The sequence below is a fragment of the Saimiri boliviensis genome, chromosome 4 (assembly GCF_048565385.1).
Source record: "Saimiri boliviensis isolate mSaiBol1 chromosome 4, mSaiBol1.pri, whole genome shotgun sequence".
NCBI lineage: Eukaryota > Metazoa > Chordata > Mammalia > Primates > Cebidae > Saimiri > Saimiri boliviensis.
In genome coordinates this window covers 112019321-112045290 of record NC_133452.1, presented here as the reverse complement: position 1 = coordinate 112045290, position 25970 = coordinate 112019321, and the positions used below count along the sequence as shown (strand labels likewise).

Genomic DNA, 25970 nt, shown 5'->3' with positions numbered 1-25970 from the left:
TATGTAAACATCACACCTGGTCAAACCAATCTGCGAGCCCTATGTAAATCAGGCACTGCCTCCTTAATCCTGCCTATAAAATCTGCTGTGGTCCGCCCTCTTTTCCTTTTTGGACATCTGTCTCTCACAAGAGAGAGACAGCTGCTCTCCTCTCTCCTTACTTCTGCCTATTAAACTTTCCACTCCTTGACCCACCCACATGTCCTTGTCCTTAATCCTCTTGGTGCAAGATGAAGAACCTCGGGTATTTACCCCAGACAGCAATGTCACTTCATAATGTCATTAGGGTTCTTTCTGGTCCAAGTTTTATTGCTGTGGTGGTGGTGGTGGTGGTTAGAAAAGCCTAAATATATTGAATCTAATTAGCTAAAATTATCAGTTAAGCCAAGTAAAGCCTTAAAATTCAGAAAACATCCTCATCACTTTTATCTGTAGTAAAGTGCAATCAGAACTGACATTTAGATTTAAATAGGCTCTGAGATTATAAGGTATAGGGTCACCCAGGTCGTAGCACTATAAGATCCTGAATCATCACATATGACTTAACTGGATTTTATGGTATATTTTAAATTTTTTTAATAAAGGAAAATGTATTTGAGAAATACCTTCTATACCAGTAAAAGTAAATTAATTCATGGCATAACCCTTGATTAATTAAAAATTTCAGCCAGGCGCGGTGGCTCAAGCCTGTAATCCCAGCACTTTGGGAAGCCGAGGCGGGCGGATCACGAGGTCAAGAGATCGAGACCATCCTGGTCAACATGGTGAAACCCCGTCTCTACTAAAAACACAAAAAATTAGCTGGGCATGGTGGGGCATGCCTGTAATCCCAGCTACTCGGGAGGCTGAGGCAGGAGAATTGCCTGAACCCAGGAGGCGGAGGTTGCGGTGAGCCGAGATAGCGCCATTGCACTCCAGCCTGGATAACAAGAGTGAAATTCCATTGCACTCCAGCCTGGATAACAAGAGTGAAATTCCGTCTCAAAAAAAAAAAAAAAAAAAAAATTCTGTTAGTCAGATAACCCACTTTCCTAGGCATCCTTGTTAACATTATAATACTAAGACTTTAGAGAGTCTTTAATCAGAGGGTGTTAGCTCATTAAGTTTGAGAATGAGAGTGCTATGAAGCTTAGGAAAAAACTCACATCCATCCAAGACCAAGCATTTTTGTATAAGTGGAATCTGGTAAAATGAACCTCAAGAGCATTTTTAATGGACTCCTTCATATTTAATCCAGAGTGTGTCTGGTAGATGAGCAACATGCTCCTAGTTCTACAGTGCTGATAGTAGATATGTTACTATCCTGGGTCTTTTAAACGAAGTAACTCTTTGAATCCCAAACTTTCCTACTCTGGGAAGCTACATTTTAAGTTACTTTGCCTTGTCCCTTCGAGTCAGATGTATCCTCGCTTTCTTTATAACATCTCCCACCCACCTTATCACCCAAAACAGACACCCCAGCTATGCCCTAGGGGTAACACCTCAGGGTCTCAGCTTCCTTTACTTCAGTTACATTTTTCCAGTAGAAAGTGGGATTTGCATATTTTAAGGGTAAAAGGAAAAGGAAGGTGGAGTTTGATCCTGCATTATTTCAGAAACTATAGAACATACTCCAGCTGGGTCATTGGGCCTCTCAATTCTAATTCCTCTTCTTTCTTGAAAACTGTCTAAATTCCCAGTAATTTCCTTCATCAGTGGGATACTGATATTAGGCAGTATGTCTTAAGACCAAGTGAAGGTCTGTGAATCTGAATTCTAAATAGGGAACAGAATAGGTATGCAGTTCAAGTCACTGGCCAACTTTCCAAGTCACCTTTCTTCCTCTGTGCATTGAAGAAATAAGGCATTCATTTTTATCAGAAGGTAAGAAGTCAGGAGTGGGAAAAGTTATTTTTTCTTACTGAAAAAATCTCACTTCAAACACTCATTCTGCCAATTAATTATTGGCAAGTGTCCTTGAGGGAAGGAATTTAACTTCTCTGCTTCCTCATCTGCTAAAAGGGTCTAATAATTATACATCTTATAGTTTTGTAAGGATTAAACAAGACGGTACATGTGTCTAGCTTATCGGGGTTCAGTAAAAGTTACCTTTGCTTTTGAATAGCTTCTAGCAGAGTGCTAAGCACAAAGAAGAAGGCTCAGTTGTTTTCTGCTGTTATATACCACATGTGGATTACTTTCTGCTTGTTAAGACTTGAGCATTTGCAAAGCATCGGCAACGTTTTTCTACAGTGCTTTATTTAGATTCTCTGAGCTCCCAGTGAGAAATGCCCATTTTGTTAACATGTTTTTGAGATATGGTCACTAATTCTAAGAAACTTAAGAATAATGTTTTGGGGAACCAGATATGAATTTTTTTCTATAAAGTGGATCAAGAATATTTCCAAAGATCCCAGTCCAGTAGAGCAAGTTTTCAAAAACAGTAGATTCTGACTGGTCATTCTCCCCATGTAGGAAAGTATAATAGTGCAGAGTATCCCATCGTTCACCAGACAAATGCCCAACTCCTGTTCACACTGACTTAAAGGAAGAATACTAAAATGGGGCTTGAAAGCTTCCCTCCAACTCAAGCCCCTGCTCTTACAGTCTCTGCTTCACAGGTTAAGGGATTTCTCTTGAGATGCTGATTTGTACTTTAAAAAACCGAACTTACACTTGGAAGGCTTGCTGCAATATTATATGATGATGTAATTATTTATGTAGTCCCAGCTGAGCCTATAAAATCCAAAGACTTTAAAATCTGTATCTACAGTGATAGATCTAGACAGCACTCCTCCACATCATTTACACACACACACACACACACACTTCCCTTAAATATTTCTTTAAGACCCAGACCGCTTTTTGATGTAACTGTGTTCTCTCTATTTTGACATGCTTGGAGCAGCCCTAGTGAAGCTTAAGATTAAAATCACAAGTCTTGCAGTTCAGGCAGAGGATAAAGTACAAACTCTCAAGGTGATCTCATGTGCCTAGAATTATGCCTTTAAAAGTCAAGTTGACTTGAAATATAGACCAAATCAAATATAGCATTTAGACAAGGGAATTCTCTTTACCCAGCCTGAATTAATACAATAAAAAATATTTTTATCATTATTATTAACAGTGCTAATTAAGCCAATGCATTTTTAAATGGTGTTTTCGCTTTTTAATTTGGGACTATAACTATTTGTAAAAACAAATATGCAGTAAATGATGGTAACAAATTATGATCACGGGTTGTTGACTCAGAATAAAGGAAGCCCAAAACAATATATTGCCAATTTTAGGTAGTTAATTTGTGAAATTTTTATACAAGATGAATTTAGCAATTCCCGAAAACTGAAAAATAACTTATATCTTTTTTTTGCTTTTTGTTTTTTGTTTTTTTGAGGCTGAGTTTTACTCTAGTTGCCCAGGCTAGAACGTGATGGCAGGATCTCGACTCACCGCAACCTCTGCCTTCCAGGTTCAAATAATTCTCCTGCCTCAGCCTTCTGGGCAGCTCCTGAGCAGCAGATTACGGGCATGCACCACCACACCTGGCTGATTTTTTGTATTTGTAGTGGAGATGGGGTTTCTCCATGTTTGTCAGGCTGATCTCAAACTCCTGACCTCAGGTGATTCTCCTGCCTCAGACTTCCAAAGTGCTAGAATTATAGGCTTGAGCCACCACACCCAGCAATTTACATAGTTTTTACATTTATAGGGTCTAGGTCAGTGGCAACACAAGCGAGTTAATTTGGAGGAGGGCTTTATCAAGCGCCCCCATAAATATCATTAGCCTTCCATGATAACTACTCGAAATAGAATGCAAGCTAAGTAAAACACTGTGTATGCTATTCGGATTGAACTTCAAAACAAGTCCCAGGCTGCTCTTTCCGAGAGACCACTATGCCAAAACTTCTACCTTGACATTCTAGAGACACCACTGGTCCTAATATCTCTGTTCTTATATCTTCATGATTACCGTCATTCTGCCTTTTAAATTTTTGTGCCATAGTTTGGATATAAGAGGGTGGGGTGGGGAACCTACACACAAAAATGAAACATAAACCATTTGCACAAAGTATTCGCTTGCACAAAAGTGCTAGAGTAGTGGCCTGCACTGTGTGATCTTGGTTGAGTTACATAATTGTTCTAGGCCTCAGTGTCTCCATCTGCAGAATGAGGTATTTGAAAGGGCTGATCTCAAAATCTTTTGCAATATTCAGAGCCGCAGATTCCTGGCTTCATCAAACATCTGAATCTGGATGGCTTATCAACAGCTACTACTGATCCTGTGTGCCTGGGTTCCTTTTTGCTCTCTTTAACTATTTTTCTGGAAGAGGTGAGAAACCCCTACAGAGCAGTACAAATGTGGAGAATGCAACTGAGATGCTCCTGGTGCCAGGAGAGACCCTGCTCTGCCCCAACCTGACCCCTCCACCACCAAATCAATAAGCAGCCTGCAGAGTCTCACCTCCTGCGGTGGTGATTACAGAAGCTGAGTGAGTGATTATAAGGAGAAAACCACTCAAGTTTATCTCAAGCTTCACTTTCTTCCCTTACTCATGTTCACAGTAGAAAGGGAAGTGTTTCCGAAGCAAAGTTCTTGGCTATGCTTTTTGCTCACAGGGTCTTTTTGGGAGAAGGGGAAGGGAGTGAGAAACAAAAGCAAACAAAGGATTTGGAACAGTCTATAGGACACAAGGACTCCCACTTGTTCTCAGAAATGCCGTTTCCGTATTAGCTGCAGTCCAGCTTCCCCTGCAGGTGCCGTGGCCGCGTTGCGCGCTTGGGCAGGGGCCTCCTGGACAGTCCGGGCTCTGGCAGAGCCCCAGGGATGCGGCGACCCGGCCAAGGTCCAGGGTCCACGGTCCGCGCTGGGGAGGGGCTCCCCAGCGACTTGGCCCGAGGGAAAGAAAGCCTCGGGGTCAGCCTCCTGCCAGCTCTCATAAGTAGATCTAATTATGACCGCTTACTTCAAAAAGAGGATTTAACCCAAAGCAGATTTAGCAGGGCGGTTTCTAAAGAGTAGCAGGAATCCCAGGCTTGACCTTTGAAAAATCCCAGACTTTGCTGCCCCGGGAACGCGGTAAGCAAGTCACGGTGGACGCCTCAGATCGCAGAGAAATTCAGAGACGCCAACTTAGGTTATCGGGTCCTACTGGGGATGTTTAATTTAGAATAAAGTGTCAGAGAGTGCCCACGGTGTGTGCACTGGTGGTCAGTCAGAATGTTGAGCTTAGATAAAATGTTGACAGAAAAAGAAAAGATTCAAGCACTAAAGTATAACTGATTCCAGAAAAAAATATTTTAAAACATAAAGTGGTATGAAAATTAAGTGAGAGTCAAGGTCTCTTAGCGAATTCTTATCTAAAACGTGAAAGTTTAGTAATGTAGCCCAGTGGTGCTGATGAAAGTATCAAAAGCTAATGTTAGGGTAATTTTTTAAAAGTTATATTTTTTTAACGTTTAAAACTTTCTATACAGCATTTTGCTCAGGAGAGGCTGTTGTAATCGTTTTAATAAAATTAAACAACTTCCACAAGAAGGAGGTGATTGAGAGTGTTCATCTAGAGTTGACCAACATGAAGTTAGTAAATCAACACATCCTGCATAGGCTTAGTGGATAATGAATATAAAAGCATTCTGTGAACTATCATGCCCTCTAACATGTTATTTTCAATTACTCTCACAGAACCAAAAATCAGGAAAACAAAAACAAAGAAAAATAAACATCCTGAATAAGTACGGTCACTCTGTCAACATACTTTTATTTATTTTTTTTATTTTTATTTTTTTTATTTTTTTGAGACGGAGTTTCGCCCTTGTTACCCAGGCTGGAGTGCAATGGCGCGATCTCGGCTCACCGCAACCTCCGCCTCCTGGGCTCAGGCAATTCTCCTGCCTCAGCCTCCTGAGTAGCTGGGATTACAGGCACGTGCCACCATGCCCAGCTAATTTTTTGCACTTTTAGTAGAGACGGGGTTTCACCATGTTGACCAGGAGGTCTCGATCTCTCAACCTCGTGATCCACCCGCCTCGGCCTCCCAAAGTGCTGGGATTACAGGCTTGAGCCACCGCGCCCGGCCCAACATACTTTTATTAAACCAATAACTCTGTAAGTGAACTTACGCTACCTCAGGCATTTAGCTTAGGTGGGAAACTGAAGAAAAGACAAATATCTGGTTCTAAATCACATAATTTACAAGGTAATAAAAATAATTCACACAGGTGCTCTTAGAATTATTTGATTTCCATTATTCTAAAAAGTCATACAAGTTGCCACTTTTTTACCTGACCACATTCCAACACAGGACACCTGACCAGTTGATTGTTGTAGATAGAGTCATGCGCCACATAACAACACTTTCGTCAGCAAGGTACTGCATATATGACAGTAGTGTGCCTGGGCAGCACAAGTTCACCTTCAGAGTTGTTGGTTCAATTAAAGTGTGTAGATGGAGTGAACGTACTTATTCCAGCTGTTTTTTTGTTGTTGTTGATGTTGTTGCTGTTGTTTTCCTAATTTTTGTGTTCTGTGAGACTAATTGAAATAATCACATATGATAGTGTGATCGTTCACAGAGTACTTTTTTTCTTTTTAAGATGGCGTTTTGCTCTTGTTGCCCAGGCTAGAGTGCAATAGCTTCAGCTCAAGTAACCTCTTACTCCCTGGTTCAATCCATTCTCCTGCTTCAGGCTGAGTCTGGGATTACAGGCGTGCACCACTAAGACCTGCTAATTTTTATTTATTTATTTTTTTTTTTGACACGGAGTTTCGCTCTTGTTACCCAGGCTGGAGTGCAATGGCGCAATCTCGGCTCACTGCAACCTCCGCCTCCTGGGTTCAGGCAATTCTCCTGCCTCAGCCTCCTCAGTAGCTGGGATTATAGGCACGCACCACCATGCCCAGCTAATTTTTTGTATTTTTAGTAGAGACGGGGTTTCACCATGTTGACCAGGTTGGTCTCGATCTCTCGACCTTGTGATCCACCCACCTCGGCCTCCCAAAGTGCTGGGATTACAGGCTTGAGCCACCGCGCCCGGCCTCTAATTTTTGTATTTTTAGTAGAAACAGTTTTCTCCCCATTGGCCAGGCTGATCTTGAACTCCTCACCTCCGGTGATCCATCCACCTTGGCCTCCCAAAGTGCTGGGATTACAGGCGTGAGCCACCACACCTGGGCACCACAGAGTACTTTTATGTTCATTACCATTAATATTGATTATACACTTAATATTTTATTTCATTTTCATAGGACTCTAAATAATGTGTTGACATGGGTCTAGTGCTTTATTACCTTAAAGGGTAAACAGTGAGTCTGGTATTCACTGCCATTTCCCCCCCCCACACCCCCATATCCCATAAGATTATAATACCATATTTTTACTGTACCTTTGATATGCTTAGATACACAAATACTTATGATTCTGTTATAGTTGCCTGCAGAATTCAGTAGAGTAACATGCTGCACAGGTTTGTAGCCTAAGAGTAACAGGCTGTGCCATATAGCCTAGGTGTGCAGTTGGCTATACCATCTAGGTTTGTGTAAGAGTACTCTATGATGTTCACACAATGATGCAATCACCTAATGATGGATTTCTCAGTGTGTATCCCCTTCATTAAGTGACACATGACTGTATATGTAATATATACTGTCCTTAAAATCTTGTTTGCAGTATCTGTGGCTTGAGGTTGGAAAAGTTCTTGGAGATTGAGGAGGTGGGATTTATTCTCACTGCTTACTCCAGGATGTCAAATCAGTTAGCCTATGTGTTCAAACATGATGCTAGTTAACCTTAGCTTAACAGGAACTTAAAACAAATATTAGAAACCGTAAGTCTGGGATATAGTACATAACAATTTAGCCATTGTTCACTTTTCCATTTCTCCTTCCCCAAGGGATGTACTGAATTCAATAATAAATAAACGTTACCAATATTTTTTTTATAAAATGTGTAATCCAAACCTGTTCTATTTTATGCTTTTATTTACTGTCTAATTGTGATAGCTTCTTCTCATATATACACTAATCTGGGAAAAGTAGATCTCTTTTTTGCATCTAAATAGATAATAAAGCTGGGCTAGGTAAAGCTGTTCCCTAGTGGATCTCAATTTGCAAGCCCTAAACACAAAAGCAGACATACTTGGTTACTCAAAGCATGGACGTTCAATGTCATTGGTTTTAAAGTCTGTGGAATTCACAGATATAACCATTTGTCCTAGGAAGAAGAAGGGAGATAATAAGTTAAAAGGTACTGGAAAAAAAACAGATGGTATAGAAGAGTATATTAAAAAACTTTTCAATTTAGGGTCTCTGCTTCATTTGTGGCAACCCCTGATCCTAGAAGACTAAATAAATACCTACAAGAATAAACATCAAGGCTCAAAACACTCAAGTTTTCTATTGTTGTGGCTGTTTTTTTTAATCTCAAGTTTTAAGAGTTATGCAGCCCTTAGGAGGTTAAGGACGTAGTTCTGGTCATTGTTATTTATACACAGCCAAATACTAATATTTTCTATTCTGGTATTAAAAATGAATAGGATTCATTTATAATGGTTAAGTTTAAGAATTTGCCTTTCTGAAAAAGCAGATTTCCACCCCAAGGATAAAACGAGATTATTTCAAATAGAAAGCAATCTGTAGAGAGACTTTTCAAATGTAGGTGCTTCGTTGATCACGTTTAAATATAAAGTCTTTGAGTTTCCAGCTTTACGGTTTCATGGCTTTTAACATCCTTGTGGGAATGTGACACCCTACCTATATGCAATCCCCAAACATTCATGTAATAATCTCAGGTAAAATTCCGTATCATTCTCTGTGGTTACCACCCATTCAGAAACTGGCATTAGACCCTGGGCACCTGTCCACAGTGCCCCTGGATGAAAGACTGATCCCTGAAGAGAGGGGCAGACATGAAAGGGCTATGGGCATCCAGATGTGATCGGCGGTGTGCGTGCACATTACCTCTCCCGCTCTTGTTCCAGCAGGTTGGTGAAGTCGTCGCTCTTGTTCATGTAGTCAGTGTGTTTATGCTTCTCGTTCTCTAACTCGTACACTGTGCGCCTGTGACACTTCTCGGCCAGCAACAGCTGCTCTAGCATGCGCCGGTAGGTTTCTTTCTGTTTTTCCTCAAGTCTGTCCAGCTGAATAAGCAAACATGGGAAAGAGCTTAATATTTTATTGCATTTTCATAGGACTCTAAATAATTTGTCGACATGGATCTAGTGATGTATTACCTGAAAGCGAGAACAGAGTCTGGTATTCACCACCACTTGCCCCCATTGTGTCAGTTTCTTTATGCCGATTGGCTATATAAACCAACCATAATAATGCTGCAGTAACTTCTGGCTTTCTGGCTCTTTTGTAAACATATGTATGGTTCCTAAACTTTTGTCCTTTCTTGGAGAGTGGGATATACCACTATTTTATCCATTCTATTGTTGATGACCATTTGGGTAGTTTCCAGCTTGGATCTATTACAAATAATGCTGTTCTGAAAACTCTCATACATATTCTTTAGTGAACACATAAGCATATGTGTCGGGTGTATACCTAGGAGTGAAATATGGGTCATAGGATATGTGTATATGTAGCTTTATTAGATGTTGCCAAGCAACTTTCCAAAGAGGCTGTACCCATTTACACTCCTACAACTAATGTTTAGGAGTTTTGATTGTTCTACATCTTTTTCAACATTTAGTATTTTTTAAATTTGTAGCCATTTTGGTGTGTGTGTAGTGTTCTTTCATTGTGATTTTAATGCTCTCCTGCCTGATAAAATTAAAACTCTTTTTTATTTGTTCATTGGTCAACTGGGTTGCTAAACTTGCAGGAGAACAACTCTTTCACGGTATTAATGAGATAGCACAAAGCTCCATACTCAGAAAGAGGGTAACATCCTTCCTAATATAAAAATTAAGATCTCGGCATGTACATGCATCAGACTTCACCCCCGGAAAGTAATTTTCATCACAATCTGTTTTTAAAGCTTGTAGCTATGTGCATTTCTAGGAAAAGTATATGTAGGATCCAAATTTTTCTTTTTTTCCAAGGGATGCTAAATATAGAGAGGATTTCAGAACTCGTAGACAGTACACATCTCTAAAAAAGTTCTTACCAAATATTATTACAAGGGCCTAGTGCAGTGGCTTATGCCTGTAATCCCAGCACTTTGGGAGGCTGAGGCGGGTAGATTACTTGAGGTTAGGAGTTCGAGACCAGCCTGATCAACATGGTGAAACTCTGTCTCTACTAAAAATACAAAAATTAGCCAGGTGTGGTGATGGACTTCTGTAATCCCAGCTACTTGGGAGGCTGAGGCGGAAAAATCACTTGAACCCGGGAGGTGGAGATTGCAGTAAGCCAAGATTTTGCCATTATACTCCAGCCTGGGCAAGAAAGTGAGACTCCATCTCAAAAACCAAAAATAACAAAAATGAATGAAAAAAAAAAACCCACAAATATTATTACTGGGATTTTGTGCCTCCTTCTCTGGTCAGGTTATAAGATTTTTTTTTTTTTTTTTTTTTGAGATGGAATCTCAGTCTGTTGCCCAGGTTAGAGTCCAGTGGCAGGACCTCAGCTCGCTGCAATCTCCACCTCTGGGGTTCAAGTGATTCTCCTGCCACAGCCTCCTGAGTAGCTGGAATTACAAGTGCACGTCACCAAGCCTGGCTAATTTTTGTATTTTTAGGAGAGACAGGTTTTCATCACATTGGTCAGGCTGGTCTGAAACTCCTGACCTCAGGTGATCTGCCCGCCTTGGCCTCCCAAAGTGCTGGGATTACAGGCGTGAGCCACTGCACTCAGCCTGGCCAGGTTATATGATTTTAAAGAGATCATTCCCTGATCACCTTTTTAGTCCCAGGTGCTAAGCACAGGCCCTGGAACAAAGTTGGTGCTCAGTAAGTATTTGTTAAATTGGACCAAATCTTACATTACTGATATTTCCCTATTCAACTCACTATCCTAGTCTTCCCTTTGAATTCTAGTGCAGGGTTCTGCAACTTTGGCACTGCTAAGGCCAGATACGTCTTTATTTCGGGGTGCTGTGAACTTAAGGATGTTTAGCAGCATCCCTGGCCTCTGACCACTAGATGCCAGTAAGCACCATCTCCTATGTGACAATGAAACTATCCTGACGTTGCCAAATGTTCCCTGGAGGGAAAAATCCACCACCGCCTCAACTGAGAAGCACTGGTCTAGTTGAAACACATATTTAAAATCAGTTCTCAATCTCACAATCAACTTCCTAAAGCCCTACAGGGTAGCTCCATAGGGTCTCAGCATCAGAGCTATTCCCCTTTAGCTTTCTGTTTGCCCTTCAGTTACAAGGAGGACTTGCAGTTCTCTCTATGATTGCATGATATGTTAATTGTGAGTCATTTCTGGGGCCCAAAATAAAAGAGCGACTGCTCACCTTATCTTCTTCCCAGATCTCCACTTCCTTTCTTTAGGAGCAGATGATCAGATAGAGACTGTTGGAGAAGCCCATGTTAATTGGTGGCTGCTAATATCTGAGATCATCAGGGATTGCTAATTGTATTTTTACACGTTCTAATAAATTTTTGTAGTTTTTTGTTTGTTTTTGAGATGGAGTTTTGCTCTTGTTGTTCAATGAACATTTGCTGGAGTGCAATGACACAGTCTTGGCTCACTACAACCTCCACCTCTCGGGTTCAAGCAATTCTCCTGGCTCAGCCTCCCAAGTAGCTGGGATTACAGGTGTTTGCCACCACACCAGATAGTTTTTGTATTTTTAGTAGAGATGGGGTTTCACCATGTTGGCCGGGCTGGTCTTGAACTCTTCACCTCAAGTCATCCGCCCACCTCAGCTTCCCAAAGTGCTGGGGTTACAGGCATAAGCCACCGCGCTTGGTCAGTTTTTCATTTTAATAGCTCCAATCCCTATTACAAAATATCCTCCCCAAGAACTTTCCAAGTTTCTACAAATGCGATTTTCAACATATTTTGAGAACGTGTCAAGCACTGCTGAAACATCATCATCATCAAAAATATAGAAAAAACAACTTTTCCTGCTTTTTGAGCCTTTCTGCTTTATCATAAAATAGGACTCTCCATCCTTTGAAAAGTATTTGAAGATCAGTATTTTCCCTGTTTCTTCAGGCCCTACCCAACTCCTTCCAAAGGAAGGAGGGGTGACTTATTTGAAAGTTTGTTTGAAATAGGAAACTGGATGTGTGCAGCCCAGACCTTTCATTGCTCATTTTTTACTCCACCTATCATACAATGATACAGTGTGATCTCAAGGCTCAAACTCTCCTGCAGGATCTCTCAATCCATGTAAAGAATTTTGGAGAGGAAGGTGGTAGCATCCCACCAACTGGAAGGTTGACTGACAAATGTAAAGAGATAGTCATTACATGGACATCTGGAGAAAAAAAGAGCATATGGAAATATCAAGTGTTCTGGGGCTGCCTAGTCAGAGGGTAGACCTTAGCCTTGTTACATCTGTCCATGTAGATTTTTGAGACCGGCTGTGCAATAGCTACAGTTCTGGACTAAACCACTGGAGTAGGTGGCTGAAGTCTTTGTGGGTAATGTTCACTTCACCAACACTAGCACAGCTTGACCACAACAGTAATTACATTATCAGGAAAGCAATCTGTTTATCTCTTAATGCATAAGTTACTGAGGCATTGATGTATATCGTGAGTTTCTTAGGCAGAGCTGCTGATCCAGACTTTTTTTTTTTTTTTTTTTTTTTTTTTTTGAGACGGAGTTTCGCTCTTGTTACCCAGGCTGGAGTGCAATGGCACAATCTCGGCTCACCGCAACCTCCGCCTCCTGGGTTCAGGCAATTCTCCTGTCTCAGCCTCCTGAGTAGCTGGGATTACAGGCACACGCCACCATGCCCAGCTAATTTTTTGTATTTTTAGTAGAGACGGGGTTTCACCATGTTGACCAGGATGATCTCGATCTCTCGACCTCGTGATCCACCCGCCTCGGCCTCCCAAAGTGCTGGGATTACAGGCTTGAGCCACCGCGCCCGGCCGGATGATCCAGACTTTAGACCAAAGAGGCTGTAAATTCTTCTGCTATAAAGCATTAGTGTGTGAGATTTTAGCTGTTAATTTTAAGTTTTGGATGTAAGTATAACATAGGTAGGAAAAGATCAGCTGTACCAGATGCTGTTTCTTGCTGTTTTGTTTGCAACTATATCAAGCTCCTAAGAGAGAACAGAAGTAGCCTATTTTCTTGGCTCTCTGTGACTTGTCCAGAGACTCTGAAGACTACATCCCATAACTACAGAGTCTGTAGATTCATTAATCATAGATACTATAGGTACATGGCTTTTGGTTTTCAGGATTCAAGCTGTGGTTCAGTGTAGAGGAATGGCTTTTATTAAATGACTAGTGAAAGTAAAATGGTCACCTATTACTTTGGAAATACAGATGCTACTTGGACGCGGTGGAAGGAAAATTGAATGAGATAGTCATAACACCAAACGCCAAAAACTTACTAAGGAAAGAATGCACCTGGAAATCTTATTCAAATGAATAAAGTTAGTGGAGCAGTACAATAACTTGAAAAATTTCAGCATGTTTTAGATAAAAAAAGGCATGATTCAAAAAGTGTTTTTATCTCCGTTACCTGCAAAGGGCTAACTGGAGAAGTATTAAGAAATTCAGTAAAAGAGAAGTCTACTTAAAAGTAAATATGAGGTCTTAAAGACCAAACTAGATTTACACAAAGGGGAAATGGATCTAAGTACTCTTAAAAATAAGGATTATTAAAATGGAAGGTATTTCACACATTCTTGATTCAGAATGCATGCCCAGAGAAGATAGAGACAGGAAAGCCCAGAGGACAGAGCAGTGAGACTTTCCTCACAAAGAAGGTATTGAGATCCAGGAAGGGATTGAGGAGCACACTGTAAATGAGCAGATAGTCTTTCATGAGCTCATCTGGGGGCCCTTCTCTTAAAGACTATAATATCCATTCAAAGAGGTTATATAAATATGAACAGATTTAAGAATAGAAACCTGGGAAGGTCAGGGTAAGATACCTGAAGCATTATTTGGTGACTTTCAGTGTCTCAGCTGTTATAGATGGATTGCCAATATTTATTTATTTATTTATTTATGAGAAAGAGGCTTGCTCTGTCACCCAAGCTGGAGTGCAGTAGCACAGTCTTGGCTCACTGCAACCTCCAAGGCCTCCCAGGTTCAAGTGATTCTCATGCCTCAGCCTTCCGAGTAGCTGGGATTACAGGCACCTGCCACCACACCCAGCTAATTTTTACATTTTAGTAGAGATGGGGTTTCACTGTGTTGGTCAGTCTGGTCTGGAACTGCTGACCTCAAGTGATCTGCCCCCCTTGGCCTCCCAAAGTGCTAGGATTACAGGTGTGAGCCACTGTGCCCAGCAGAATTGCCAATATTACTGAAGCCCTGAGTGAACTTACTCAAGAAACATTGAGATGTGGTGTTTGAAGGAAAGATTAGACAAAGAAAAGGGGATTTAGGCAGGAAAATATTAGGTAAGTCCAAACATGGATGTGGTATAATGGAGAAAGACCCTTTAATGAAGATTATCCAACTCAAGAACATAAAAATAGGTAAGATTTATGCTAAACAAAGAATACTCTTGGCAGACTCAGAACTCCTTGATTCTCTCATTGAGGGAACCCACATAATGCAGAATACGAAAGACAATGTTAGAAAAACAAATATCTGGCCGGGCGTGGTGGCTCAAGCCTGTAATCCCACCACTTTGGGAGGCCGAGGCGGGTGGATCACAAGGTCGAGAGATCGAGACCAACCTGGTCAACATGGTGAAACCCCGTCTCTACTAAAAATACAAAAAATTAGCTGGGCATGGTGGCACGTGCCTGTAATTCCAGCTACTCAGGAGGCTGAGGCAGGAGAAATTGCCTGAACCCAAGAGGCGGAGGTTGCGGTGAGCCGAGATCGCACCATTGCACTCCAGCCTGAGTAACAAGAGAGAAACCCCGTCTCAAAAAAAAAAAAAAAAAAAGAAAAACAAATATCTGGGACCACTTGAAGAAAATGACTAAAATCCTGAAGCAACAGCTCAGCTGAGCCTTCCTACACATAAAAAGTTGTGGCAGAAGAAAATATTGTTGTTGCCTTGCATCAGACAAGTTACTCAAGGACTGAAAGTTCAAACATGCGGGGAGGCTAAGTTCTGAGGAAGAGTAGGGTCTGATCCCTTCTGGGCCCCAAATTACAAAGGCTTCAGAAGGGGCACCCTCTGAGATAGGCTTCCTAGGCCTGGGAACAGGGGCTGAAGAAAGAAAAAGATCGAAGAGGTCTTAAATACTCAGGTGGGAAAACTGAGTACCTAAAATGAGACCTGAACAGCACTGAAGAGGTCACCGCTGCAAATCCCTAGACCAGGCATCCCCAAACTTTTTACACAGGGAGCCAGTTCACTGTCCCTCAGACCATTGGAGGGCCGCCACATACTGTGCTCCTCTCACTGACCACCAATGAGAGGTGCCCCTTCCCGAAGTGCGGCGGGTAGGGAGGGCGGGGGACAGATAAATGGCCTAAGGGGGCTGCATGCGGCCTGCGGGCCATAGTCTGGGGACACCTGCCCTAGACTTTGCAAAAAGACAGGAATATTTTGAATGCCACTCACTGAGGGCAAAGATAATACACGCAAAGAGGCTCCACCCAACCTCAGGCTTGCCATTTCCTGTAATTATTAAGCTGCTGATGACAACAGGCTCTGGTAATAACAGACTTACCAGAATCCTACTGCAGCTGAAGATTTTCTCTATCTGCTTTCCTTCCCTCAGACATGCCCTAAATCTCTGCTTCAGTCTCTGGTAGTAGTAACATGGACCTTCTTTACACTGAGTCCTAAGGTCAAGGAATATCATTTTGCTTGAGAAAAATGTATCTTAGTGTTAGAGACTCTTTTTTAAATTCATGAGTTTGAAGTAGTACTCTCATGATTGGATGTGTCCTAATAATTCTTTAGATTCTTCAGAAAAGAGTAGAATCTAGGGACTTCAGGATGTGTTTTTTTGTTTGTTTGTTTGTTTTTGTTTTGTTTTGTTTTGTTTTGTTTTGAGAAGGAGTTTTGCTCTTGTTAACCAGGCTGGAGTGCAATGGCGCGATCTCAGCTCACCACAACCTCCGCCTCCTGGGTTCAGGCAATTCTCCTGCCTCAGCCTCCTGAGTAGCTGGGATTACAGGCACGTGCCACCATGCCCAGCTAATTTTTTGTATTTTTAGTAGAGACGGGGTTTCACCATGTTGAACAGGATGGTCTCGATCTCTTGACCTCATGATCCACCCGCCTCGGCCTCCCAAAGTGCTGGGATTACAGGCTTGAGCCACCGCGCCCGGCCCCTTCAGGATGTATTAATACAACTTTGAAAATGACAGTGAGTCCAAGTTCTTTTACTAAAGGGGAAAACAAAAACAAACTCTACCTAGACAATCAGTTGAGATCCCACTGGCTAAGGGAAAGAAGAATATAAAATTAGGAAGGAAAGAAATCAAAACCTTTAATGTTTTTGGAATTTTGCGTAAGAATTATGAATTTTGATACTCCAGACTTTCATTTACAAAGAAGGGCAGAGACAGAGATACTTAATATTTGCTGTTTAATTTCTCCCCAGATATTTGGCAAGGGAAAAAGGTCCACTGTATTAGGTTCATTGCTTAACCTTTGGTGAGTTCTACTGGATACCCTTGCTGGTCCTAATATAGTATGGAAATAAGAATGAGCAGTGATTTGGAGCTTAAGTATAACATGGCTTCTAGGAAACGACAGCTAGACTACTTGCTTGTGATCCCAGGAGGCTAATGGAACAGTGATGTACTGTGGTTCCTGCCTAACGAATTTGAAAGCAGGATTCTGATCCTGGGTAACAAGAACTTGACTGTTAATTTCAAAGGATTGACAGACCCAAAATCTGTAAGTGGTGGAAGAAAATCTTTTCTCCTTCTATCATTCTATTTCTCTAACAAAATGGACTTCATTGTGGCAGTAGTAGAAAAAGTATTTTCTGCCCTCTCTCGCTGCCTTCTCACTCGCTTCTCCCCAAAGGCAAAATGACTCTTCAGATTGTTGGAGGAGAAAGGAATGATAAAATATGCCCAGCTTAGCCAGTTCCAGAAAGACAACTCACAGGGTGAGTGTTTTCTGTTCTGATCCTGTCCCTGAGTTAGGAATATTTGGGTCAGGCCTACTTTCTAAAGGTAGGTCAGAAACTCCTCTCTCTGTGTTCAGCTCATAGAACTTGGTGGTTTGGAGGCAATGATCCTGGATAAGTATGTAGGCTCTGCAGTCCCCCGCTCTCTTGGTGGTGAGGGTGAGAAATGTCATCCCAAGCTCTAGACTTGGAAGAAAAGAATTCACAAGCCCAAATGAGACCATTTATCCAAGCTGAGTTCTCTAATCCAAGTTGTTATTATTATTATTAATATCATATAAAACAAATACATGGTTTTGACCTCCATATCTTTTACTCCTCATATCTTCCCAAGTTTCAAACCAGTTAAGGGTATGAGCAGTAAACATCCTTGAATCCCAGCAAATACTAATGACTAATACTTGTTGAGTGCCTAGAATGTGCCAGAGACTACGTTAAGAGTTGTATAGGCATTGCTTCATTAAATCCTCACAACAGTTCTATGAGGTGGACACTGTGGTTCCTCACATTCCACAGATAAGGAAACTGAGGCATAAAGAGCTTATATGATCTGTGTATAGTCATACACAGCTAGCAGTGGTAAGTGTGAGATGTGAAAGTAGATCCAGCCTGTTGACTGCATCTGATATAATCATCTCTTAACACGTTAGGAAAAGATGAGAATAGAGCTCCAGTTTATTCTTGCTGCAGAAACTAGAAAATTATGGGACCATCAATCTGCTGTGAATGCTGTCTAAAGCAGATCTTATCTCTGAGAGTTGTCAAACTGAGCTTTTCCAAAGGCTTGACATAAATTACATGTATAAATGTTAAATGTATAAAAAGTTGCTTCAGATTTTTAATTTCTGTTTTTTTCATTCATAATACTAATTTCACATCTGTAAATTTTTTTATATGAAGTCTGAAGGGTCAGTGGGGAAAACTGGTATCCTAATCTGGCTCAAACTTCTACCACCATGTGGGAGTATTACATTTCAAAAATGTGGTATACTGAGTAATTGATAATAATAGTCATAGCTCTATTAGAATTCCTTTCATCTTAAAGAATGCCCTAAGCATTTCATTAGGATTTTGCCTCTATTACTGTATCTTAGCCACTCACATAAGACCATTTTAATTATGACAGAGTTTATGAAATTCCAAAAAGGTGTCTTTATAACCATATCGGTGATAAGATCAATTTAATTTTAGGTTACCAATTTGGTAAGAATCCTGACAGCTCAATGTTAAAACTGGTAAGTACTTCAAATTTTTACACTTATCATTTCTTAGAGAAGTAAAATAATAATATACTGCAAGAGCATGTAACTATCAGAACCACATGGAAAAATATAATTCAGGCTTTGGAATGTTTAAGGAAAAGCCTCTACAATCCTTAACACTGAAGCTTATCCACTATAACCCTTGACTTACTTAATTACACTTTAATTCTATATTAGTGTATCATCAAAATTTTGCCTTAAAAAGGAAATGTTAAAGCATGTAAATGGAAGAATGTGAAGATATCTCCCTGAGGTTCACTTCCAGGGGACTTGTTGGTGTCATATTTTTACCTCTGAAATCGGTTTCTCATAGACATCTTCTCCTATGGATTTCTCCTGGGCAAGAATGGCATCTCGGTGCAGGACCCGCAGCACTTTCTCTGGCTCTGCAGACCCGTAATGAGCCTCCAGAACCTCAGGCTTGGTTTTCTCAGTCTTCAGCATGTGGATCACGTCTTCTCTGGCCTGTAATAGAAAGTCCAGCAGGATCAGACAACTGACAATGTAAATCATATACTGGGCTCAAAAAATCAACAGAGAGCTTATTGAATACATTCCCATCTTGTCAGGGCTATTGGCAAATTCACTGGGTATTCTGCTCTAATTTTTTTTTTTTTTTAACCAAAAGCAGATTGGCAAGCAGATACTCTGCTTCAGGTTGCTAGGAAGCAAGCAAGCAGAAAAAAGGGTTTGTGCTAATATTAACTACATAAAAATTGCTTTATCTAAGTAGCAATAATTTGGGACAGGATGGGGGAGGGAGGCAAGCAGGGCTGGTGCTGAGACACTTAACCTGTTTCAGTGCACATGAGGTCAATGACAGTCTAAAATCTCCTAGTTTTCTATTGATGCTCTCAATGTAGTGTTTAAATCTGGTTTAAAATGAAACCCTGCTGCCTCCATTCTACTTATAACTTCATGTGTAATTAACAAATAGCCTTTATTGGTGATTTCCTGTACAATAAAGATGAAATTTCACCTTTCTAACACCAGATTGTCAGTCAGATGAGTCAAGTTGGTAGGTCAGAATTTGTTTGTTTGTTTCTTAGCACAATGCATTGCTGAAGTGAAGCTTTCAAGAAAACCACAATTGTAGGCTTTATATCATACTGTCTTTGGTTCCCATCACATAATGCAAATGCATCTGCATATGGTTTTTTTAATAATTGAAATATTGCAATTATGTTTATTATGATTTTAGTGGATGTATTTAGAGACACATTAATTTTAAATGGGTATTTTACACACAGGAGCATGCCTTTCAGATAATTGTGAATATCACTGATGCCATCAAGTATGTACTAAATGACAAATAAGCCTCATTATTTACCATTCAACATGTATGATGGCCATTTCTGTATTTGAAGACGTTTGCAAGAATGTCCTTCTTGAAAACTGGGTTCATATGGCAAAATCTCATCCCACAGCTTTCAAAAAGAATTAAATTTGCAATAGTTTTGTTTCTAAAAATTTGGGTTAAAACAAATTATGTAAGACTTGCCTGCTTTTCTCCTTTGCCCTTTCCTACAAGAATCTACCTGATACCAAATGATGGGGAGAGAAGCCTCCTGGAATAACTGATGGATAAAAAAAAAAAAATTAAAAAAAGATTTAAAAAATTAAAAAAAGATTTAAAAGCTTAAAAAGATTTAAAAAATTAAAAAAAGATTTTAAAAATCTACCTGATATTAGTCTGCAGTGCATTCTTTTACCTTTAAATAAGTTTTTAAAAACTATCCCATAAATATGCATATTCAAAAAATTAATGTACAGTATTTTAAAATTTCAACCATATTAAGTTTCAGTGGTGTCAAGAACTCTGCCACTTTTCATTTGAACTTTTTCTTTCCAATGAATGACAACTGATGGATAAATGACTACGTTGCCTGACTGGAGCCTAAAGTATTTCTTCCTTCAATTCCAAAGACCAGTTCTATATAACATCTTTTATTCTTGCTAGTTTCCTATTGGAAATTAATATAAGATATAGCTTTCTCTCTCACCACATTTTAGTGAGCATCTACTAATGAAAAAGATCTGGTCCCTATTCTCAAGAAGCCAGAATATTAAACATATATGTTTATGTTTTTAATTATAAGGACAGATCTCAGGATGTAGACAGTATGAATCTTCCCTTTACTCACCACATACTGCATTTCTGAGAGCCAAAATATGAAGTTGCTACATAATGCCTTCCTGAGAGTCAAAGTAGCAACTATTTATTACATACTTTTCTTTATTCACTTATGTTTTCTTTTCTTTAGGACCTTTTTTTTTTTGATTTTTCTTTTTTTAAAATTATACTTTAACTTCTGGGGTACATGTGCAGAACATGCTTGTTTGTTACATAGGTATACACGTGCCATGGTGGTTTGCTGCACCCATTGACCCAACATCTACATCAGGTATTTCTCCTAATGCTATCCCTCCCCTATTCCCCCACCTCTGACAGGCCTCAGTGTGTGATGTTCCCTTCACTGTGTCCATGTGTTCTCATTGTTCAACTCTCACTTATGAGAGTTGAACATCTGGTGTTTGGTTTTCTGTTCTTTTGCTAGTTTGTTCAGAATGATGGTTTCCAACTTCATCCATGTCCCTGCGAAGGACATGAACTCATTCCTTTTTATGGCTACAGAGTAGTCCATGGTATATATGTGCCACATTTTCTTTATCCAGTCTATCATTGCTGGGCATTTGGGTTTGTTTTCAAGTCTTTGTTATTGTGAACAGTGCCACAATAAACATACATGTACATGTGTCTTTATAGTAGAATGATTTATAATCCTTTGGGTATATATCCAGTAATGAGATTGCTGGGTCAAATGGTATTTCTAGTTCTAGATACTTGAAGAATCACCACGTTGTCCACAATGGTTGAATTAATGTACATTGCCACCAATCATGTAAAGGCATTCCTATTTCTCCACATCCTTTCCAGCATCTGCTGTTTCCTGACATTTTAATGATCACCATTCTAACTGGCATGAGATGGTATCTCATTGTGGTTTTAATTTGCATTTCTCTAATGACCAGTGATGATGAGCTTTTTTTCACGTTTGTTGGCTGCATAAATGTCTTCTTTTGAGAAGTGTCTGTTCATATCCTTTACCCACTTTTTGATGAGGTTGTTTTTTCCTTGTATATTTGTTTAAGCTCTTTGTAGATTCTAGATATTAGCCCTTTGTCAGATGGATAGATTGCAAAAAGTTTCTCCCATTTTGTAGGTTACCTGTTCACTCTGATGATAGTTCTTTTTTTTATGCAGATGCTCTTTAGTTTAATTAGATCCCACTTGTCTATTTTGGCTTTTGTTGACATTGCTTTTGGTGTTTTAATCATGAAGTCTTTGTCTGTGCCGATGTCCTGAATGGTATTGCCTAACACCTGCATATGTTTTGCACTGGTTAGTAGGAATAATCTTTCTAGTTATGATGGAGCTGACATTCGCTGAATGTATTTCCATATGAGGACACTTGGAGCTGTTTTTCCAGTAATGGTGATGGGTAAGAAGTGCCCTGACTTCATTCCAACTTGTATTAAAGAAAAAGCTAGTTGGGAACAAAGTTTCAGTCTGTGACAATGAAATAGAGATTTCTCCTATATTGATGTTAACTATGGGACTGAAACGATAAACCTGGTTCATTATGATTGTATTCTAAAGAAGAGAGCTAACTAGTCAACTATGAGTATTCAAGGTACAACCATTATAAAGTTTGTCTTTCCTGAGGTTTCTCACTTTTGTTGCTTTTTCAGTCTCCAAATTAATTTAATTCCACATGGCTAAAGACCAATTTATTACTGAGATATCCATGAACCGGAATTTGCAGATTTAAAATGTCTCTGCCACATATACATATACTCACTTCAAGACAAAAACGGAAAATATGAATTTTGAAGAACCTGGTGGTTTAGAATGTTAGTGAGAATGTTGAAGTCAAAAAATAGTTTAACGTAAAGGCAATATGTCTCCATGCAGGTTGAAAGAAAAGCAGTACAGTTGCAGGGTCAAGTTAGCCTGTACACTGTGCTCATTAGAAAAAGGTGCCTACTTTATCCAGGAGATACAGCCCTGAATCAGAGCACAGCTTACCTAGTGAATGAAGAGCAGGCTGTATGTTAGCCATGTTCATCCTCTCTGCCAGGCACTCTTTTACAAAGCATAACTCCCAATCTGTACTGAAGGAGCCTCAAGTTATGTAGATTGCTATTGGTCTTCAGGCAGGAAGTGCTCCTATTTTCATCTGACATAGGTGAATATATAAAGCGTGTTCCAAAATAATGATTCACAATGCTGACTGTGCTGAAGTCATTTGACGAACTGTGAAAAATCCCAAGGCCCAAGCCATTCCAGACCAACTACATTCTAATCTTTTGGAGAAGGACCTACACATCAGTATTTTTAAAGGCTCCCAGGTGATTCCAGAGTTGAGAGTACTGTGCCACACTAATAGATTTGGAGACATAGCAACCAAACTGAATACAAATCTTTGACATCATTCAATCTAAACTTTCTTACTTTGGTGCAAGTGCATTTCCTTTTCCTGATCTTAAAAAAGTGTCATCACCTTTCTCCTTTAAGTCATCCTCACACCGGAGGTCAGTTTTTTGCTTTGACCAAATCTGAAAGAGACAAACTCGTCTTTAAAGAAGAAACACCGTGTTGTGAATTTAGTGACTTATGTAATGACAGAAAAGGAAAATTTAGAATCACATTTAAAAGTGAAAAAATGGTGACGATAGAACGTTGGCAAGCTGGAAGTTCTTGATAACAGATTACTGTCTCTTTCTCATCTTTAAATCAGACGAAATAAAGGTCATTTTCTAAAGTTAATTTTTCTAACATGTGAAATGTGAAGTCTTATAGGGCAGACATAGAATGTACTGTCCTTTGAAAATAAATAAATAAATAATTTTAATATAAAAAATTAAAAAGAGAATGTACTGTTGTTTGCATTATAAATTGTGATACTGATTACAAAACTTCTGAAAGACTAAAAGAAAAGGGCTTAGAAGACAGGGTAGTAATATTAAGGGCTGGGTTTTTTTGTTTATTTGTTTTGTTTTTCTGTGTTTTGTTCTTGTTTTTGAGTCAGAGTCTTGCTCTGTCGCCCAGGCTGGAGTGCATGGCATGATCTCAGCTCATTGCAACCTCCACCTCCCGATTCAACTGATTCTTCCGCCTCAGCCTCCTGAGTAGCTGGGACTACAGGTGCACACACCACCGTGCCCAGCTAATTTTTGTATTTTTAGAAGAGACGGGGTTTCACCATGTTGGCCAGGCTGGTCTCAAACTCCTGACTTCAGGTGATCTGCTCGCCTCAGCCTCCCAAAGTGCTGGGATTATGGGTGTAAGCCACTGCACCCAGCGTAAGGACTGTTTTTAACTTCTTCTTTTTGCTTATACAGGTATGTATTTTCTAAATTTTCTACAGTGAATATGTAACTAGTTTTATAAAGAGAAATGAAGTAGTACTCTTGTAAAGACAGAAGACTTCATCATTATTTATTTCTCATAAATAAAACAAAGGCAGATAATTTCATAGAAAGTTCTGTCTTTTTTATGCACTCAATGCTGAGAAAGCCACCTTCATTCTGGCTATAGACGGGCGTATGCACAGTATCTCTGGGATTTAATGCAAAGTAGGATGTAAAACAAAAATTGCTCAAGGATTATTCTGTGCCCTCTTTTTGGCATTGTCTTGATTTCTTTCAGAGTTATCTCAAACACAGCAGTAAAGCCAAAGCTGCTGGGTAAGTGTACTGAAAACAGGGGAGTATAAGAATTATGTTTTCCCACCTAAAATTTATTATGATTCAGTCACATTTTAACTAGACAGCTGAAGGAATCACAACAGAACTATTTCCATATGGTTTTTCCACAAATGACATTCTGAAAAAGTGTTTGTCCTTAGTTATGGATAAAGGTAATCAGAAAGTGGCTCTCAAATGTAAACTGTATCAAGTAATCTTGAGGGCATAAATTGTACTGCTAGTTTGCACAAGTTTACATGACTTGAGCATAAAAAAACTAAATAAATCTTAAAGATATCAAGAAAATATGAATTTTAATTAAAATATAGGAATAAAATTTATATCATGATATAGCAGAATGAGTCCAGCTTTGAAGAGACTCCGAAATAGTTTCCAATCTCAGCTAAGCTGTGTGATTTGTAAGCTGCTAACATTGTTATGACCTAATTTATCATCTATGAAGTTGGATCATGATAACTTCCTTATATATTTGTTAGTTTGAAATCAGTCATAAATATATAAGATACCTAATATAGAACTTGGCATACATACAGTAGGTGCTGAGACAATAGTAATTATTCACTTTGATTTCTGTTAGGTCTCCATTATTAAATAACTTTTTGCTGCATGGGTAGAAAAGGAATTTTATAAGATATATTTTTCCCTAGCCAAATATAACATGTAAAACTGGTATCATTAAAACTGTTCAGGTATTTCACAATCTACTCCTAGGAATACTTTTTCAAAAAGGAGCTTTAAAATCAGAGCAGTCTCTCCAAAACTTATTTAATCTCCCTGACTGTTCCCGTGTCTGTAAAGTGGGGGCACAATCCCTATACATTATAGGGCCTGTGTTAGGCTCTAACAAGGTAATGTAAAAAAGAAAGTACTTCTAAAACTGTAAGTACATAGCTATTTCAGTTTAATCATTTAAGCTATTCAGTTTAAAAATACACAAATATTATTGGTATTGATCATCTTGACCCCAAACTTCCTAATTATCTTAGAAGACAGCTTCTTTTGTTCCAACTGATAACAAAAACTTATTACTTTCCTCCTCCCAAATACACTGGTGCTTGAACTATATTAATTGTGATAGCCACATCTAGTATATGTTTCATCTTAGTTTAATTATCCTAGATACTAATTACTGAAGCAAAAAAGGCTATGGTGATATAATACAGTGCATTTATTTACAACTATGCTATTCATCATAAACTTACTAACGGCTCTTTAATTGTATAATAGTAATCAAGGAAAGAGGTGCAGTGGTTCACGCCTGTAATCTCAGCACTCTGGGAGACTGAGGCAGGCGGATCACCTGATGTCAAGAGTTTAAGACCAGCCTGGTCAATATAGTGAAACCCCATCTCTACCAAAAGTACAAAAATTAGCCAGGCGTTGTGGCACGCTCCTGTAATCCCAGCTACTTGGGAGGCTGAGGCAGGAGAATTGCTTGAACCTAGAAGGTGGAGGTTATAGTGAGCTGAGATTGTGCCACTGCCCTCCAGCCTGGATGACAGAGTGAGACTCTGTCTTAAAAACAATAATTATAATGAAATAATAAATAAATAATATTGTGGTATCTAAAATAGATGTATCTAAAATCAATGTATTAACGAAGATGACTGTGATCACAAATTTATTTTACTATTTCAAACAAATAATTCGATCTAAGTTAAAAAAAGATCCTATATTTTGGGGATGAAACAACTTTACATCTCCATTTTTTTAGAAACTTGCTAATTTTTCTTTACTTTTCTTTTCTTTTTTAAGACGGAGTTTCGCTCTTGTTACCGAGGCTGGAGTGCAATGGTGTGATCTTGGCTCA

The 25970-nt window shown here is 39.4% G+C and overlaps 1 protein-coding gene across 4 annotated transcripts in view; it reads right to left on the bottom strand.

Moving 5' to 3' along the window:
- FILIP1 (filamin A interacting protein 1) overlaps positions 1–25970 on the bottom strand; it is a 276138-nt gene that overhangs the window by 55595 nt on the left and 194573 nt on the right. For all 4 annotated transcript variants that reach the window (XM_074398045.1, XM_074398046.1, XM_074398047.1 and 1 more), the window contains 2 exons: positions 18680–18853; positions 8936–9114 (listed from right to left, as the gene is read on the bottom strand). In XM_074398045.1, coding sequence (XP_074254146.1) covers positions 8936–9114; positions 18680–18853 — 353 coding nt within the window. The remainder of the gene's footprint in view (positions 1–8935; positions 9115–18679; positions 18854–25970) is intronic.